Source organism: Mytilus edulis, chromosome 5 (genome assembly GCF_963676685.1).
Source record: "Mytilus edulis chromosome 5, xbMytEdul2.2, whole genome shotgun sequence".
Lineage (NCBI taxonomy): Eukaryota > Metazoa > Mollusca > Bivalvia > Mytilida > Mytilidae > Mytilus > Mytilus edulis.
This window is the reverse complement of record NC_092348.1, coordinates 6,844,995-6,862,829: the sequence shown is the minus strand read 5'-3', so window position 1 is coordinate 6,862,829 and position 17,835 is coordinate 6,844,995. Positions and strand designations below refer to the sequence as shown.

At 31.8% G+C, this 17,835-nt stretch overlaps 1 protein-coding gene across 4 annotated transcripts in view; it reads left to right on the top strand.

Moving 5' to 3' along the window:
* Window positions 1-7,513: 7,513 nt before the first annotated feature.
* The window catches only part of LOC139525370 (hypoxia up-regulated protein 1-like), a 28,768-nt gene continuing 18,446 nt past the window's right edge, over window positions 7,514-17,835 (top strand). For 2 of the 4 annotated variants that reach the window (XM_071320635.1, XM_071320634.1), the window contains exons 1-11: window positions 7,514-7,712; window positions 8,620-8,683; window positions 9,809-9,873; window positions 10,461-10,492; window positions 10,817-10,895; window positions 11,728-11,882; window positions 13,796-13,872; window positions 14,629-14,757; window positions 16,710-16,814; window positions 17,093-17,165; window positions 17,582-17,768. In XM_071320635.1, coding sequence (XP_071176736.1) covers window positions 8,626-8,683; window positions 9,809-9,873; window positions 10,461-10,492; window positions 10,817-10,895; window positions 11,728-11,882; window positions 13,796-13,872; window positions 14,629-14,757; window positions 16,710-16,814; window positions 17,093-17,165; window positions 17,582-17,768 — 960 coding nt within the window. In that variant the 5' untranslated portion in view covers window positions 7,514-7,712; window positions 8,620-8,625. The remainder of the gene's footprint in view (window positions 7,713-8,619; window positions 8,684-9,808; window positions 9,874-10,460; window positions 10,493-10,816; window positions 10,896-11,727; window positions 11,883-13,795; window positions 13,873-14,628; window positions 14,758-16,709; window positions 16,815-17,092; window positions 17,166-17,581; window positions 17,769-17,835) is intronic. The other 2 variants (XM_071320637.1, XM_071320636.1) reach the window with 1 other exon arrangement.

The following is a 17,835-nucleotide window of genomic DNA, read 5'->3' as shown; positions in this document are numbered from 1 at the left end:
ATATACAACTAAACCGATGGTTTCGATTTTCATTAATCTAATGTATCATCTAAAAATGTTAGCAAAGTCTGACTTTTTTTTAATTCGTTTTACGAAAGAGTTAAACAAACTGACACAGTTGAAAGTCCTTTTATTTTCCTGGTAGTACGATATGCTTGATATAATTGTGTACAAATTTCAAAATAAAGTACTAAAAACATCCCCCTTTTTTCCCCCAGTATGTCGCTATCGGTGCATTACGTTTGCGCGCATTACCATTACATTTGCGCGCAAAAATCATTACGTTTGCGCGCAGCTTTTGATTACAATTGCGCGCATTTTTTTGACAGGTAAACTCAGGTAAATACAGGTAATAACACTTATTTATTTATAATTTGTTCAATTATTTATAAGTATAAGTACTCATATATATATACTCCATATGATTTCTGTATTTTTCTGAATTATTTACTAATTTTAAAAACGAACACTATAAGTTGAAACACTTTTCATCCTGAAATATTCACAATGAACAATATATAATTTGACATAGGAAATGTTTTCAAAATTAATAATTGATAGTCATATTTATTATGAAAATAAAAATAATATATAGTCAATTACAATTTGATTTAATTTTTATTGATATTTTTACCTGAGTTTACCTGTAAAATGAGTGCGCGCAAATGTAATCGAAAGCTGCGCGCAAACGTAAAACATTTTAATCCCCAAATGCGCGCAAACGTAGTGTGCCCGTCGCTATTACCAAGAAAGGATTACCTTAAATCTAGCAGTACATACTGATAGTTATAAATACCTCTCACACGTGCACTTCTAATCAAAAAGGGGTCTCATGCGCTTAAATTAACTAAGAGGAGATGCAATTTCAATTTACATAATCTCCGCTGTAAGATGTATTAATTGTCCGAGATTTACCAAACATTTAAAAATATAAAAGGAAGACACTGCTTTCAATAACATGTGCAATTAAAAGTTCACGGTCTGCATATGCATATATAGTGGTGATCGAATAACAAGTAGAAACTTATTCTAAATAATGTTTAACACTTACTTCTTTTTCCCGAACTGATTAAAATCTCCAGCTAGGAAGATGTCATTTCTTATACAGAGTATTCAAGTATATAAAATACAAACTTGTACCGTAATCATATATCAACTATATGTGTAAAACACGTCATAGCGTGTCAGAATTTAATCTCCTATAATCACAACTGTTAATTACATATTTCTATAATTCAATGACTAATGTTCATATTCCTAATTACACATTGTATATGGGAATGTTTCCCTGTCATCTCGAAACATATCCAAAGATACAAAAAAGGTAAAAATTCTTAGTTTTTCGTGCTATCAAAATATTAAATCCAATAAATGTATTTGAAATACAAAAGCCTATTGACAGCGGACGGTTTTGAAACATTAAAGCTGATACAACTGAACTTGATTGTTCTGTTTGCAGAAAATCCTCTACTGAATGTGCGACGAATAGACCGGTTTCGAATGATTAAAAAAATCTTTAACCTTTTCAATCAAAATTTAGTCTTTTTCATTTATTCTTGAACATCAAAAGAGGGGTGAAAGATACCAGAGGGACAGTCAAACTCATTGATCGAAAATAAACTGACAACGCCATGACTGAAAAAGACAAACAGACAAATAATAGTACACATGCAATACACAACACAGAAAACTAAAGACTGAGCAACACAAACCCAACCAAAAACTGGGGGTAATCTCAGGTGCTCCGGAGAGGTAAGCAGATCCTGCTCCCCATGTGGCCTGTGTTAATTAAGAATTTCATGATATGTATTTGATGGAATATTTGACTGTATCAATAATATGATATCGCCAGTCCAACATTTTATATTCCACAACGGAATAAATCATAATTTAGATATAAGAATACATAATTATAAGAAACCATTTGCTTGAAACAGAATATATTATTTAACCATCAAGTCAAAATATCAGTGTCCCTACTTTGATAAGGTATGGGGATGGGGTTTATTTCAATACACGGTTAGAAGTGGAGTTACGAATTTGGTACCATTTGATTATTTAAATGAATGGAAAGTTCTGTTTAATATTGTTATATCAAAGTTGTTGATATTAGATTGTTGGCATTAGTTTTGTTGTGCAGATCAAAAGAAGTAGGTTCCTAAAGATTGAACACTTGCACACTTTAATAATCTTTAATATAGGAATAAAAAGATGTGGTATAATTGCAAATGAGACACTCTAGTCTAAATTCAACAAATAAAGATAGTCGGAAATATATTTTCGTTACATAGTGTTCTAGTGACCTAAAACGATAAATACGGGTTCAGTATGTAACTAATATAATTATATTTTTATTTATATTCTTAAATACATATTATTTAATATTGCAATTAAGTTTAATATCAAAATACGAACACATTTTTGGCGCAAAGCAATATTCCGTTGAAGTCTTATGATAATAAATCATATTGTCATATTTTTGTGAAAATTTATCTGTTATAATACTTACTGTGACCAGCTTGTGTGAATATAAAAAAGTAGTTGTGGTATGGTTGCCAATGAGACAACTCTTCAAAAGAGACAATATGACACATACATTAACAGCTATAGGTCACCGTACTACCTTCAACAAGGAGTAAAGCTCATACTGCATAGTCAGATATAAAAGGCCCTAAAATGACAAATGGAAAACAATTCAAACGAGAAAATAAAACACACCAACAAACGACAACCACTAAATTAAAGGCTAATAACTTGGGACAGGCACATACATACAAAATGTGGTGGGTTAAAATATGTTAGCGAGATCTCAACCTTCACCTAACCTGGGACAGTGGTTTTACAGTACACCATAAGAACGATCTATAAAAATCAGTTGAAAAATGCTTCACTCCTCAGATGGAAACAAATAGAAATACATCTAACAAAAACATGCAGAGTGGACGTGACCTGGTACTTGTACATCACAACAATAAAAAGACACTAAGTGCAGATCTGAGAGTACTCGCAGTTACTGCCAGCTAGTCAAAGCCAATAACAATTTTTACAAAAAATCACGCATCTGAGACTTCAATATCAATCAGTACACATCCGTACGAAGACCGTACACGGTACTTCACATCTTCTTTTTTTTTTTATATTTGGTGGAAAATGAAAATTCCTCTTTATATCTAGGATAACTGTTTTAAAGAAAAGGTCAATGATATTTTATATCACCGATTCTTCTTCTTGTTCTTGTTCTTGTTCTTCTTCTTCTTCTTCTTCTTCTTCTTCTTCTTCTTCTTCTTCTTCTTCTTCTTCTTCTTCTTCTTCTTCTTCTTCTTCTTCTTCTTCTTCTTCTTCTTCTTCTTCTTCTTCTTCTTCTTCTTCTTCTTCTTCTTCTTCTTCTTCTTCTTCTTCTTCTTCTTCTTCTTCTTCTTCTTCTTCTTCTTCTTCTTCTTCTTCTTCTTCTTCTTCTTCTTTCTACAATGTTATCAATGTGTCAATCCCAGGAAAGGTTGTCTCTTATGGTGTTCACCTAAGTATTTGAGGACATCGATGTTGCCCGGTGTATGTCCGTGAAGTTTGTATGATGTATCTATTAAATCTTTGTTCTTTTGTGTTATTCTGATTTATTTACAGAACAATTATAGCATGATAAATGAAAAGAAACCAACGGAAAATCATTTGAGTTTTTATGTCGTCTTATTTATCAAAGCAAAGCCATCACAGACACAAAACAAACACAACGTTGAATTGGTAATCTTTTAGAATAAGCTTATTTAAAGGGTCGATTAGTTGACCCGTCCCTATCTAAATAAACGGCTCTGCAATCAACATCCCCGTAATAAGTTTTCACAGGTATACAGAAAAACTTCCAAACTAAATCTTTGTATCAGTGAAAGAATTAAGTCACGGTTTTAAGTAATAGGGCAGGTGGTAACGGTCACGAGTTGAGTATTTTCAACTGATTTTTATAATTATAGTTCTTGTGTTGTACTGTTACACCACTGTTCAAGGTTAGGGGAGGGTTGATCTACCACACACATGTTTAATCCTGCCACATCCTTTAAGTGCCTGTCCCTAGTCAGAAGCCTGTATTTCAATGGTTGTCGTTGCATGGTTCATGTCTGTCATATTTGTTTTTCGTATTATACCGTTAGTTTTCTATATTAAATTGTAGCATATCTTCATGCCGGGCCCTTTTATACTGTACGGTATGGGGTTTTCTCGTTGTTGCCGTACAGTTGCCTGTAATTGCTTACATTCACTTCATTTTAATTATGGAGGAAAGTCCACTCATTTGGCAATCATACCAAAACTATTTATTTTTATATAAATGCTTTCAAGGAGAAAATTTATAGCATTAATCATCTCATGACAATGTCAGTAAGTATATAGCTGGCACATCTACCTTTTTTCATTACAATTAGCATGTACCTTGTCATTTTCAGTTTATTTTGGAATTACGAGCGTAAATGTTTGGTATCTTTCTCCTCTCTCTTAGGCAGTTTTTCAATCTTAAAAAAAAACGTTGCATGAATGAAATATATACCACACATAGATTGGAGTTGATTTGGAACATATTCCTTTTCATCTGTGAAACAGATATTCCATAACGGACGACCAACTTGTGATTGCGTCGGAAAAATTTACGAAGAAATGATTTCTTCTTCACCACTCAGAACTCTTGGTAAAAAGCTCCTTGTGAGCATTTATCCTCTATCAAGGACATCATGATAGGAAATTCAAGACCTGGAATATCGTACCAATTGGAAGATGTATACTCCGTATACAATCGCTGCAAAGATGTTACAAACAAATGGAAAGTTCACAATCGGGAAGCTGAAATATCACTTTTGGCCTTAACTTTTATTTTCAGTTTACTCAAGATTTAAGACAGATTAACTGTATCTTTTGTTTCACTTATCTGAAGTATGAAAGTTAAGATGCGTTCAACATTGTCATCAAATTTTGAATTATTTAGTTAGAGAATATAGCTTAAATTTTAGTTAAAGGATAATGCTAAATTCTTTTCTTTCTTCCAAAGAAATTCCTGTATGAAGTCTTTTTCAGTAATTTCAAGGTCCAATATTGAACTATGAATATTTTAAGGTAAGACTCAAAATTACATACACTTCCAAGTTACAAGTAAATTAAATCACGGTAATAAAATTCTAATCTATCGTGACCCGCTTACTCTTCAAAGTTGTAAACATAGCGAAATTACAGATACTATTTTAATTAAATCTGTATATAGTCATGTTGTCATGCTGACTGATGAAATTTTGTTCGCTCAAATTATACATACGCCAACTTGTACAGGGCATCATTGGATAACTTTAAAAGGGGAACTAGCTACAAGATATATAAAAAGTTCTAAATTTCTCGCTACATTGGGAATTTCTCGCTACATTGAAGACCTGTTGGTGACCCTCTGCTGTTGTTTTTTATTTGGTCGGGTTGTTGTCTCTTTGACACATTCCCCATTTCCATTCTCAATTTTATAAAGTATGTTTTTTTTATTCATTCATTAATGAGTGCGAAATAATAATTCGCTATTAGCATCCAGTATGGTTCAATTTTGTCAAATAAAGCTAAGACACATTGATGATTAATTATTCACTTGCAAGTGAATGATTCGACCTCATTGAATCCGTATTCATGTTAACTTCAATTTAACCCCTTAGCTAGAGATGGATAACGCATGCATTCTGCGTGTTTGGTTATTTAAAGAAAAAGAATGTCAACATTGAAAGTGAAATAAAGGTAAATCGTTTGATTGACAGATTCGATCCCAGTGGCGGATCTAGAAATTTTTATAAGTGGGGTCCCACTGGCTGCCTAAGAGGGGGCCGCTCCCGTCACGCTCCATTGATTCCCTATTAAATCAACCAATTTTTTTTCTCTCAAAAAGGGGGGGGGGGCGGCGAGTACCCTGGGTCCCCTCTTAATCCGCCTCTGGATCCACAAAAAAATATTCTTATACCGACAAAAACGATGATTAAAGTATAATTTTAATCTATAATATGAATTTAAGACATTGTAAATTCCTATTGCACGAGTTGGCTTTCTATTTATATCTATATTTATGTTTATATCGCTCATCTAAGGTCTTCGATGGTCAACTCGATAGTTAATTAGACGACGTCAAGACTAAAATACACACGAAACGAAGCTACATATTATCGAGCCCATGCCCTGTAGATGTTTTATTTTAGACTTTTTATAATTTTGATAAATGTTTTACGTGGTTAAACATCAAATATAAAAATTTGAGTCAAATTTGTGTACACGAATTTTACAGCCAGTGCCCCTTAAACAACATGAAATCACCTGATATCAGAAACCAGATGAGATATACAATGTAATGATGATGTTCTTAACTTATTGAGTTCCATAAATATATCATCCAGAGCTAGACATTAAAGAAACAAAATACGTCATGAGTCATGGTTTTCAGTCCGCCTCATTTTTAGACGTATACCTCGAATTGAAAATAAGTGGTCATTGTAGTACCAGAATCTGTCAAAGACGAGACGATTATAATTTTGAAATCCTTACCAGCAATATACAACATCACCTGTATATGAGATATACAATCAAAACTCATACGATATTCAAGAGATTTTAGCTGCCTGCTACGTCACCAGTGTCTGAGTAGAAAGTTGATGTACTAGTGTAATGTCAAAGAACATATCGTCCTTTTTAAAAAAAAAGTTCATCTGATGGTCTTGAAGTATAGCATAGGTACTGATGTTTTTTTGGGTCATATTGATAACATGTTGTCACGACTGTATTTATTTGTCTTTTTATATCCTAAACCTTAACTGTGATAATATAGATTTGGCGTGGGTTGGTATTTACATACACCTCGCCATTATGTTATTGTGCAATATGACATTTTGTTTTTCTTTGGTGGAATAGTTGTCTGTTTTTGTAGTGATCATAAGATTATCACACAACTGCTGTACCCTATTTTTTACAATAGTGTGGTATTTTTGCCACTATTTTACCGTTTTTTTCGGCAGATGCGATATATAACCGGGACAAAGGTATTTATTCATCATGTCAGTAACCTGAGATTACTATATAACACCAAGGACGTATGTATAGATTATAGCATGCCTTAAGTTCTGCAGAAAAGAGAAAAAAGTTCAATTATAACAATTTAACAATTTAATGATACATAAAAGGTAAAATCTTAAACAATTTATTAAAAACGTGTCGTTCAGGATGCAATGACGTCACGTCATTAGGTACAGGGCACAATATGGATATCTCTTTTTTGCCCCGGGCAATTTTGAGGTTATTGCATATGCAAAACCTAAGGTATTCATAACAAATATGTGATAAATTAGATTATACGTCCTTGATAACACATATAGTTATAGTAATCTCAGCAGTAACGAAATACTGAGCTGATATCAATGTCTTTGGAAGCTCATTAGGACAATCCTTTTTATTAACAAACAAAAAAACAAAACTGTCGTGACCTTGAACTTATGCGAAAGGTCCATTTCACTTTGTCAAAGGTTCGCATTCGGTTCACGGTCAGACCGTTTTAGGAACGTATTTAGACACCCGGAAGTTTACGTGTATTAACTTTCTGCGCATTTTCGGCGTTTAATTTCTCCAATCGCGTGTCGCCAGGTCGCCGGTCCACATAAATTTCTTGTATTCAAACACAACTCTTTGAAAGAAGCATTGCAAAAGATAAAGAAAAAGGATTGGTAAGGTTTATTTACTTATTTATAATTCTTGAAAAAATCAATGTAGTTCATTCCTATCAAAAGATAATTCAGTAAGCAAAAACACGTGTGATCAGCTGTTCAGTGAAGTTACAATAGTCAACAGACACCTTACTTTAATCTAGTCCAAATTCTTGTGACGTCTTGGAAGGTTGTATTTAACTTTTGGTGTGTTGTCTTCTTCAGTCCCTGTGAATAAGGGAGGTGAACGTGTAGCCTGTACGGCTGTAGTGTAGGGTGAGAACGCGTTTTGCATGACGTGAACAGACTCATACTGTGTTCTTGATGATGGCATGTATGATTTAAGACAAAAGATCACTTTTTCTGGATTATGCAACACTAAGAAGAGACTTTGCAACACTTAGTATTTTCCTATGTGATGTTTATTTTTGATATGAGAATGTACATGTGACACACTGACTGCTACTCTCCCAACAAGACCACTGTATCGGCTCCGTTTCACACCCAAAACTCTTCGGCACCCTACACGTTCACATCCTACAAGTTCCCTCCTTGGGTCTGTTCACACTATTTTTATTCAAATACTGGTTAAATCAGATGAAGTAATGTCATGATTGTAGATGTATATATCAACATATTTATATTTTCATGAATAAAGGAAGTTGATAAATAGTTTTCAAAATGCTTAAACTTAATACATATATTTACACTTTATTTAGAAATTCATGATTGTCATTGTAAATATGCTGAAACGTCAAATAAAGATGGAGAGTGTTAAATTGAAATGAAATTCATTCATAAATAATTATATGACACTGTTATTAATTACTTCCTTAATGTTGGAAAACCCATAGTGCTATCATCAGTAAAATGGTATTTTATGTGTCCACACGAAAATTGTTTATATATATATTTTTATATATTTCAGAATAAAATGGTGCTAAAGCTATTGATAGCTGTGTCACTGTTGCTGTGTATTGCATCATTTACAGGTAACTTATTATTACAAAACAATAAGTATGTTTAAGAATTAATAAGAAAAGACTGAATTGTCACAATTAAGCAATAACTAATTTTGCTAGGCAAAAATCCATAAAAAAATTTCAGTTATTTTGAATGATCTAAATTTTGAACGTTTTTTCAATGACCTTAAAAATGAAAAGTATATAATATGAGGCAGGCATTACCTGTAAATGGGAACGAAGTCTGTGTGAATTATTTTTTTGTAACTTAAATATTTGTTTTAAAAAAAAAGAAACGGAAATACGGTAACGTTTTCGATTTTGGTTCTGTTGTTAGGGATTTAGTTGTGACGTTATTTAAATTATGACGTCATATGCAATGGGAACAAAGAAACGCTATCATCAGGTAACGTTTTTTCATATCAAGGAATTATTAAAAATGAAATTGGTATTGCGCGTTCCTTCCTATTTTATACTAGACTGATAAATATATATTTTACTCAAAGTTTCATACAAACGAGACCGGAAAAAGGAAGTACATTGTACATTTCTGCGCAGGTCCGGGATTTCAAAACACGACAAAAAAAATTTGAACGATTTTGAGTTCATTAGTACAATGAAAAATTCGGGAAATTTTCCCGTATTTTTTTTTATTGAATTTTCTACTGTTATTGGGGACTCCGTCCCCATATTAAGGATCTATCATATTTTTTAAAGTTGTTAAAAGAACTATTGAAGATATAAAAAGTAATGGTGGTGACCTTTTTCATGAACTGACGAGGTCGTAAGGTATTGTAAGGGTTTAACATATACAAATAAGATTTTAACAGTGTGGTTATGGCTGTTGAGCTATGTACTGAAATAAAATTGAGGCCTTATCTCATGAATAGTGAGCATTTTCCCCTTTCATCATATCATTTCAGTGGTGTTTGTAATCTTAATACAAAATATGTTGTCACTTATAATAAACTCGGGACGTAAAGGCAACTATCCATCATCATCTGTAGGAATAAAAACTAAATTTATAAACTATATGTACAGTAAATAAAATTAAGTTGACTGACTTACTCAAATAAAAATTTAATAAAGAATATGGCATTGACATAATTGAAATACATGGATGTACATTGGTGAAATGTCTTATTTTGTTTTCAGAGGGATTTAATGCTTTGATGTCCATAGATTTAGGCAGTGAATATATGAAAATAGCCATTGTGAAGGTAAAGTGATCTTAAAATACTTTTGTTTTGAGGGCTATAATAACCAAAAGTGATTATTTCCTTGATGAATTTTTCTTACATTATCGACATTGTGTGAAAATTTTACTTTCAGCGTTAAAACACCTTTGAATTCTGTATCTCTCTCAAAAAAAATTTTAGTTTTATTATGCTTCAATATTTTTCTAAACTTGCTGCAATGATTCAAAGTCAAGAGATGATTGATCATCTAAGAAATTGAACACCTGTACTGGTTTAAATTATGTAATAAATTGTATTGATCCCAATTGATAAAACAAACAAAAAGATGTAAGCAAATATGGCTTGTATTGCTCTACATTACAACATGTACAAGTTGTTAAATATATTTTTGGATTTAATTATAGATAAATGGAGATTAACCTTTTGATTAAAAAGATTGCTATATTTGTATCCGATGCAATGTTTGGTAGAATCAAAGAAAGGCGAAAATGCACTAAGGGCTAAAATGAGTCCATGCACAGCAAAAAACACATATCCATCTCAATTTTCATCTTTATCTCATGTGCTAATTGATTTTTGTATTTTAATAATTTTCTTTTTCATTGCAGCCTGGAGTTCCTATGGAAATAGTTTTGAATGAGTAAGTTGTAGTGTGTTTATATATATAATATAGATACATTGTACTTAAAATCTTCAACATTTACATAAAGTTGTTTTTCAAAAATATAAAAATTATATTCTTTTAATGAGAATCTTTACCTGAAAATATGCTCAATTGTCTTTCTGGATTTAACACAGGGAATTTAAAGGAAAACTATATACAGACATATTTTGCTTTTATTGGACTTTTGATGTTGTCTGCTGCAGAAAACAAGTTTTATATCATTGAGTATTTATTTTAAAGTGGAATGACATATTTACCTTTGTAGTATTTAATGAAACAGTATTATTTTTTTTTACCCAGGGAATCTGACAGGAAAACCTCAACAATAGTAGCACTAAGAAATGGAGAAAGATTTTATGGAAAAGAGGCAGAGAATACTGTAAGTTCCTTGTAACATTGACAGAAAAATACCAAATTGATTATTTTAACATAACTACGGAAATGATTCAAGTTCAACAAAGTTTGAATTTTACAGTCCAATCAGGATCTCTTATGCATACAAAGTATTATTTGCAGACAAATCTTAAGCTGAAGCAAGTTATTTTCATTCCTATGAGGTAGTACTGGTTTGTCATAATGAAAATTTAAGGATTGACTTTTCAATACCTTTTAGTTTACATCATCAGAAGATATTTACCATCACAAACATAAAAAATATCAGTATTTCAATGTTTGATTCAGACCCACATGTCAAATGTTTTAAACAGGACATTAGAGACTGTTGATAACTTGGGATGAGAAGACATCGCCTACACATTCTATGCTTATCCCTTAAGTTTTAAACAGCTGTTATGCTTTGGTGATTATTGAAAGAATGAAAAAATGTACAAGATTTATTCATATTACCACATATTTCTCACTGGAACTGTTTTCTGAAATTAAAATGACTAAGTGAAAGTTTTTAATCAAATAATTTTGATAACCACATGATTTTTCAGGCTGTTAAGTTTCCATAGAAAGCTTTCTGGTACTTAACCAATATAGTAGGCAGGAAGTTAAGTGTGCTAATGTAAAGCCTTATTTTTTCAGGCTGTTAAGTTTCCTAGGAAAGCTTTCTGGTACTTAACCAATATAATAGGCAGGAAGTTTGAAAGTGCTGATGTAAAGCTTTATTTTTCAGGCTGTCAAGTTTCCCAGGAAAGCTTTCTGGTACTTAACCAATATAGTAGGCAGAATGTTAAGTGTGCTAATGTAAAGCTTTATTTTTTCAGGCTGTCAAGTTTCCCAGGAAAGCGTTCTGGTACTTAACCAATATAATAGGCAGAAAGTTTGAAAGTGCTGATGTAAAGCTTTACAAAGAAAGGTTTCCTTATTATGATTTAGTCAAAGATGAAGAGAGAGGAACAGTTCTCTTTAAAATTGATGAGTGAGTTATTAGACTTATATTTATATGATAAATTTACTTTTTAGCTCACCTGGCCGAAAGGCCAAGTGAGCTTTTCTCATCACTTGGCGTCCGGCGTCCGTCGTTATCTTCCTGCGTTAACTTTTACAAAAATCTTCTCCTCTAAAACTTGGCCACAATCATCATTGGGGTATCTAGTTAAAAAAAATGTGTCCGGTGACCCGGCCAACCAACCAAGATGGCTGCCATGGCTAAAAATAGAACATAGGGGTAAAATGCAGTTTTTGGCTTATAACTCAAAAACCAAAGCATTTAGAGCAAATCTGACATGGGTAATATTGTTCATCAGGTCAAGATCTATCTGCCCTGAAATTTTCAGATGAATCGGACATTTCGTTGTTGGGTTGCTGCCCCTGAAATGGTAATTTTAAGGAAATTTTGCTGTTTTTGGTTATTATCTTGAATATTATTATAGATAGAGATAAACTGTAAACAGCAATAATGTTCAGCAAAGTAAGATCTACAAATAAGTCAACATGACCAAAATGGTCAGTTGACCACTTTAGGAGTTATTGCCCTTTATAGTCAATTTTTAACCATTTGTTGTAAATCTTAGTAATCTTTTAGAAAAATCTTCTCCTCTGAAACTACTGGGCCAAATTTAACCAAACTTGGCCATAATCATCATTGGGGTATCTACTTAAAAAAATGTGTACGGTAACTCGGCCAACAAACCAAGATGACCGCCATGGCTAAAAATAGAACCTGGGGGTAAAATGCAGTTTTTGGCTTATAACTCAAAAACCAAAGCATTAAGAGCAAATCTGACAGGAAGTAAAATTGTTGATCAGGTCACGATCTATCTGCCCTGGAATTTTCAGATGAATCGGCTAATCGGTTGTTAGGTTGCTGCCCCTGAATTGGTAATTTTGAGGAAATTTTGCTGTTTTTTTGTTATTATCTTGAATATTATTATAGATAGAGATAAACAGCAATAATGTACAGCAAAGTAAGAACTAAAAATAAGACAGTTTGACCAAAACAGTCAATTGACCCCCTAAGGAGTTATTGCCCTTCATAGACAATTTTTAACAATTTTCTCAAAATTTGAAGATTTTCAATAACATTTTCCACAGAAAGTATTGTTATAGATAGAGATAATTGTAAGCAGCAAGAATGTTTAGTAAAGTAAGATCTACAAACACATCACCATCACCAAAACACAATTTTATCATGAATCCATCTGTGTCCATTGTTTAATATTCACATAGACCAAGGTGAGCGACACAGGCTCTTTAGAGCCTCTAGTTTCATGTCATTTATGTCTATTAGTTTACAGTTGTGATATAACAGCAGAAACAACCATTTATTTTTAATCAGTAGCATGAAATACACAAAAAATAAATTTGTAATTATTTTTTTCTGATAAAAAAAAAAGTATGAGTTGTCTCCCTTATGTATAAGAGTTGTTGATCTTGGATTGATGTCCATTTTCTACAGAGGAAACAAGTATTTTTTTAGCTTTTGTGGAACTAGTATATTTTAAGAAAACATATTCTGAACTTATTGTTTATGTTTAGTATCCCCTGACTTTGTCCTACCCTTTATTCGAGAGCATTAAAATTTGACTGGGTGCCATTTTAATATTTTGGGCTGGTCTGATTGTGTTTCTCTTTCACACTAACTCAATGAATTTTGTAGTAGAATGTTACATAGTTGGTCAATCATAAGGCACATAAACAAGGAAACCCAATATTACATAGATTACAAGGTGAAAAGAGTTTAGATATAATGTTAAGGTGTAGAAATATACAGTGACATATATCTTAATAATTCCTGTTGAAAAATTTCGAACAAGTTTGCAACATCTATTTACACTTTCAGAAAAAAATGTTGCAATTACACTGAATAAATTGTTTTGCTTTATTCTTTAGTGAGACTTTCTACAGTCCAGAAGAACTAATAGCAATGCTTTTAGAAAAAGCCAGAGAATATGCAGAAACGTTTACAGGTATGAAATTGTTTTTGTATCCCAGCCACCACATGTATAAATTTATGTCAATCATTTAGTCATTCTAAATTATCATATCAGTTGTCTGAATGTGTACATGTTATTTTTATGCCCCACCTACGATAGTAGAGGGGCATTATGTTTTCTGGTCTGTGCGTCCGTCCGTCCGTTCGTTCGTCCCTTCATCCGTTCGTCCGTCTGTCCCACTTCAGGTTAAAGTTTTTGGTCGAGGTAGTTTTTGATGAAGTTGAAGTCCAATCGACTTCAAACTTGGTACACATGTTCCCTATGATATGATCTTTCTAATTTTAATGCCAAATTAGAGATTTTACCCCAATTTCACGGTCCACTGAACATAGAAAATGATAGTGCGAGTGGGGCATTCGTGTACTGAGGACACATTCTTGTTGTAGTTGTATATTTAAAATAAGCAACATATTAATCTTTCCATAAGTGTTGGCACTAATTTTGTAATTTATTTTTAAAGTACTTAGCAATGGACTGCCGAAATCTAAAACAGAAATGATATGCATGTATCCATGTTGTTTTAAAGATTAGTGAAAGATCGTTAACAACACAATAACAAACATTATGAAATTTGAATTAAGTTGAAGTCTGAAATTTTTTACAGGAAAAATATGAAAATATAACAAAAATGAGATTTTTTATTAGAACAATGACTTTATTAAGCTTGGAAATTAAAATTTGAATTGGTAAGTGTAATTGAATTCAAAAAATTAATGATTTTTTTTGCAGATCAGTCTATAAAAGACTGTGTGATAACAGTGCCTGCCTATTTTACACAGGCTGAGAGGAAAGGGATTCTATCAGCTGCTGAACTCATTGATTTGAATGTCTTACAACTTATAAGTGACAATGCTGCAGGTCAGTGAGAATCAAACATTATACCATCCTTAATCTTATCATTCTAATATGACAAGCTTCTTCCGCTTTGTAAACAAACCCATGCCTCAGTATCCAATATAATTTGTTTGCACATGTGTATATTGACTACTGCATAAAAATGAATTTTATCAGATTGGCATGCATTTAATGTATTTCTTTAACTTAAAAACTTTTTCAAACTCTTACCTGATGCATATGTTGTTACGTATACATTTACAATGACTACAATGTGTTAAAATTCACAATTGACATAGTTGAACTAGATACGACAACTGTTCATTTTGGCTGTTCAAAACTCCTCCCTTTAAAAACACAGTGCATGTTGCTTGCTTTTTTAACTAACAAAGGGAGGTTCATGGAAGTGCATACACAAACGCTCTACACCTCTACACCTATACATATGGGACATAGAAATTACCGTAATTGTTCCAATCAGAATTGAAATAATTGATGTAATCTATACTTTATTGTAGTTTTAACATGGGTAGGCATTATATTCGTGGAATTTTAGCCCTCACTTTTGCTTGGTCAAAAATAATCACGAATATAACGCCTACCCATGTTAAAACTACAATAAAGTATAGCTTGCATCAAGAATTTCTTAAATTAAGCAAAAAAGGCAACAATTTAATTTAAAAATCAACCATTTAGATTAGAAATGAATTTTGTTTAAAATGCATACATGTGATTCTTCCAGCGGGAGTTGAAATCCGAATTTTAAGCTCTTTTCTATCCCTCCCATTAAGAATTCAAATCTTGTCAATTTCAATTTTTGTTTGTTATACGATCGATGTCATTCACTTGTTGACTTTAATCAATATTGATTTATGTCATTAATAAGTTGTTTATTACCAGCAAATTCAGGTGACAACTCACTGGCTTCAATTAACTGCTTGGGTTTTAAACAAACTGGTGATTCAGGTCAAATATATGTCATAAAATAATCTGTTTGAAAATAATTTTGGAGTTACTTCCCCTGTTTTAGCTTATTTTAAATAAGTGCTCCTAAAACAATTCCTAGTACAGAAAATAAAAATTAAATATAAATTAAACACAAAGCTATAAAAGAATGTTACATAAAGGATAAAAACTGTGTTTGGACATACAAAAAAAAGTGTACTGCAAGTTGTTTTTGATTATTATACTTTTATAAGAACTCAGCCACATTTTATGCCTAAATAAGTAGCCAATTATTCATGTACTATTATTATAGTAGAATAGAATGTATTTATTGCTTATCACAGTTCTTAAAATTGAGCTGTTTAATATTATTGAAATTAAGATAGAATGATTATTTAAATCAATTGCTGAAAAAATGAAGCAAATAGGTACACATATGCTGTGCCATCAGTTAATTTAAACTTTTCATAAAATAATAAAATTAAGATAAATGAACCTTTACAGATTGATGAAGTACACTTATTAAAATAAAATTTGCATCAGGATCAAAAGAACTGACAAAACTTCATAGTACAGCAGTATCTCATTGTTCACTTGATTTTGATCTGTTTATATGATGACACTAGAATATTTTAATTTAAGAATTGAATGTTTCTTTTTGTAATTCATTTGGGCGTAAAAACGTTGACTGAAGTACATTTTGTATGAAGCGCATCATTCTAAAAATATATGCACGGTCAATACTTTTACAACCCTGTGAAATTACTAAAAGAAGCATTCAATACTTATAACTTCTTTTTATCTGCTATGATTATGAAAACACGATTATATCAAGTTTTCCTTTTTATTTACCTGTGCACTTTGATGTGAAAACGTGTGTCATCATGAATGTTAGAATTCATTTCGAAATGAATGTTAATTTCATAATGACTTGAGGTTGATGTCTTATAATTTGCACATTCAGAGTTATTTATAGTTACATGAAATATTCTTTAAGTGATTTTTCAATAATTTAATTTGTTTCATTTTAGTGGCATTAAACTATGGTGTATTTAGAAGGAAAGAATTCAATGGAACAGTACAATATTACATGTTTTATGACATGGGAGCCACTAGTACTACAGCTACTATAGTTGGTATGTATTTCATATAGAGTTCAATGTTTTTTTATGGGTGATGAAACTATACATTCCATTTTTGAGTTCATGGTAATTTTCCTATATGTATATGAGCCATATGATATGGTTAAAGCATTTAATTTGTGTGCACTGATATTAAAAGAGCTTAAAGGTAAACTTCAATGACCTTTTTTCTGAAAGGGTCACTTTTTTTTGCTCGTTATTTTCTTTAGAACACCTTTTGATTTAAAGGATGCCAAAACTTTGTTTCAAGGAAAAGTATGTTTTTCTTACAGGATACCAAGTTACAAAAGTGAAAGAGGGAACACGATTGGAAACCAATCCACAGCTTATTATTAAAGGAGTAGGGTGAGTTGTCATAATACAAAGTTGATTCTATCATGAATATGAATCATCATCAGGTACTGTTAAGATGTGTTATCCTATGTTTAATATGCTACCAATTCTATACCTAGAGAGAGGCAAGACAAGTCAGCTTGAACACTCTTGTATTATTGTATATGTTAATTGGCTTATAATTCATTTATTTGGTAAACACAGATTTAGAATTGTGTCCCTTTAAAGGTGTAAAACAGGAATATCAAAATAAATTTAATCAATATTGAATAAACTTTCCAGTATTGTTCTTTTACAAGTTTGTATACATATTTTATCATTGTTGAATTTTCAATGCTACTTCATTGTTTAAATATCTTTCTCTCCTCCTTTTCTGTGAATATAGGTTAGACAGGTTTTAATATCTTTATCTCCTTTTGTGATTTTAGATTTGACAGAGGACTTGGAGGCACAGAAATAACATTGAGATTAAGGAAACATCTGGCCCAGATATTTAATGAACAGAAAAAGACCAAAACAGATGTATTCACCAACGAGAGATCAATGGGAAAATTGTTTAAAGAAGCTGAGAAGTTAAAGAAAGTTTTAAGTGCAAACAATGCACATTTTGCACAGGTTTGTTTGATATTTTCTATTGTATTTCCAGAACTATTGTTGATTGAAATGTCATGGCATGGTATTA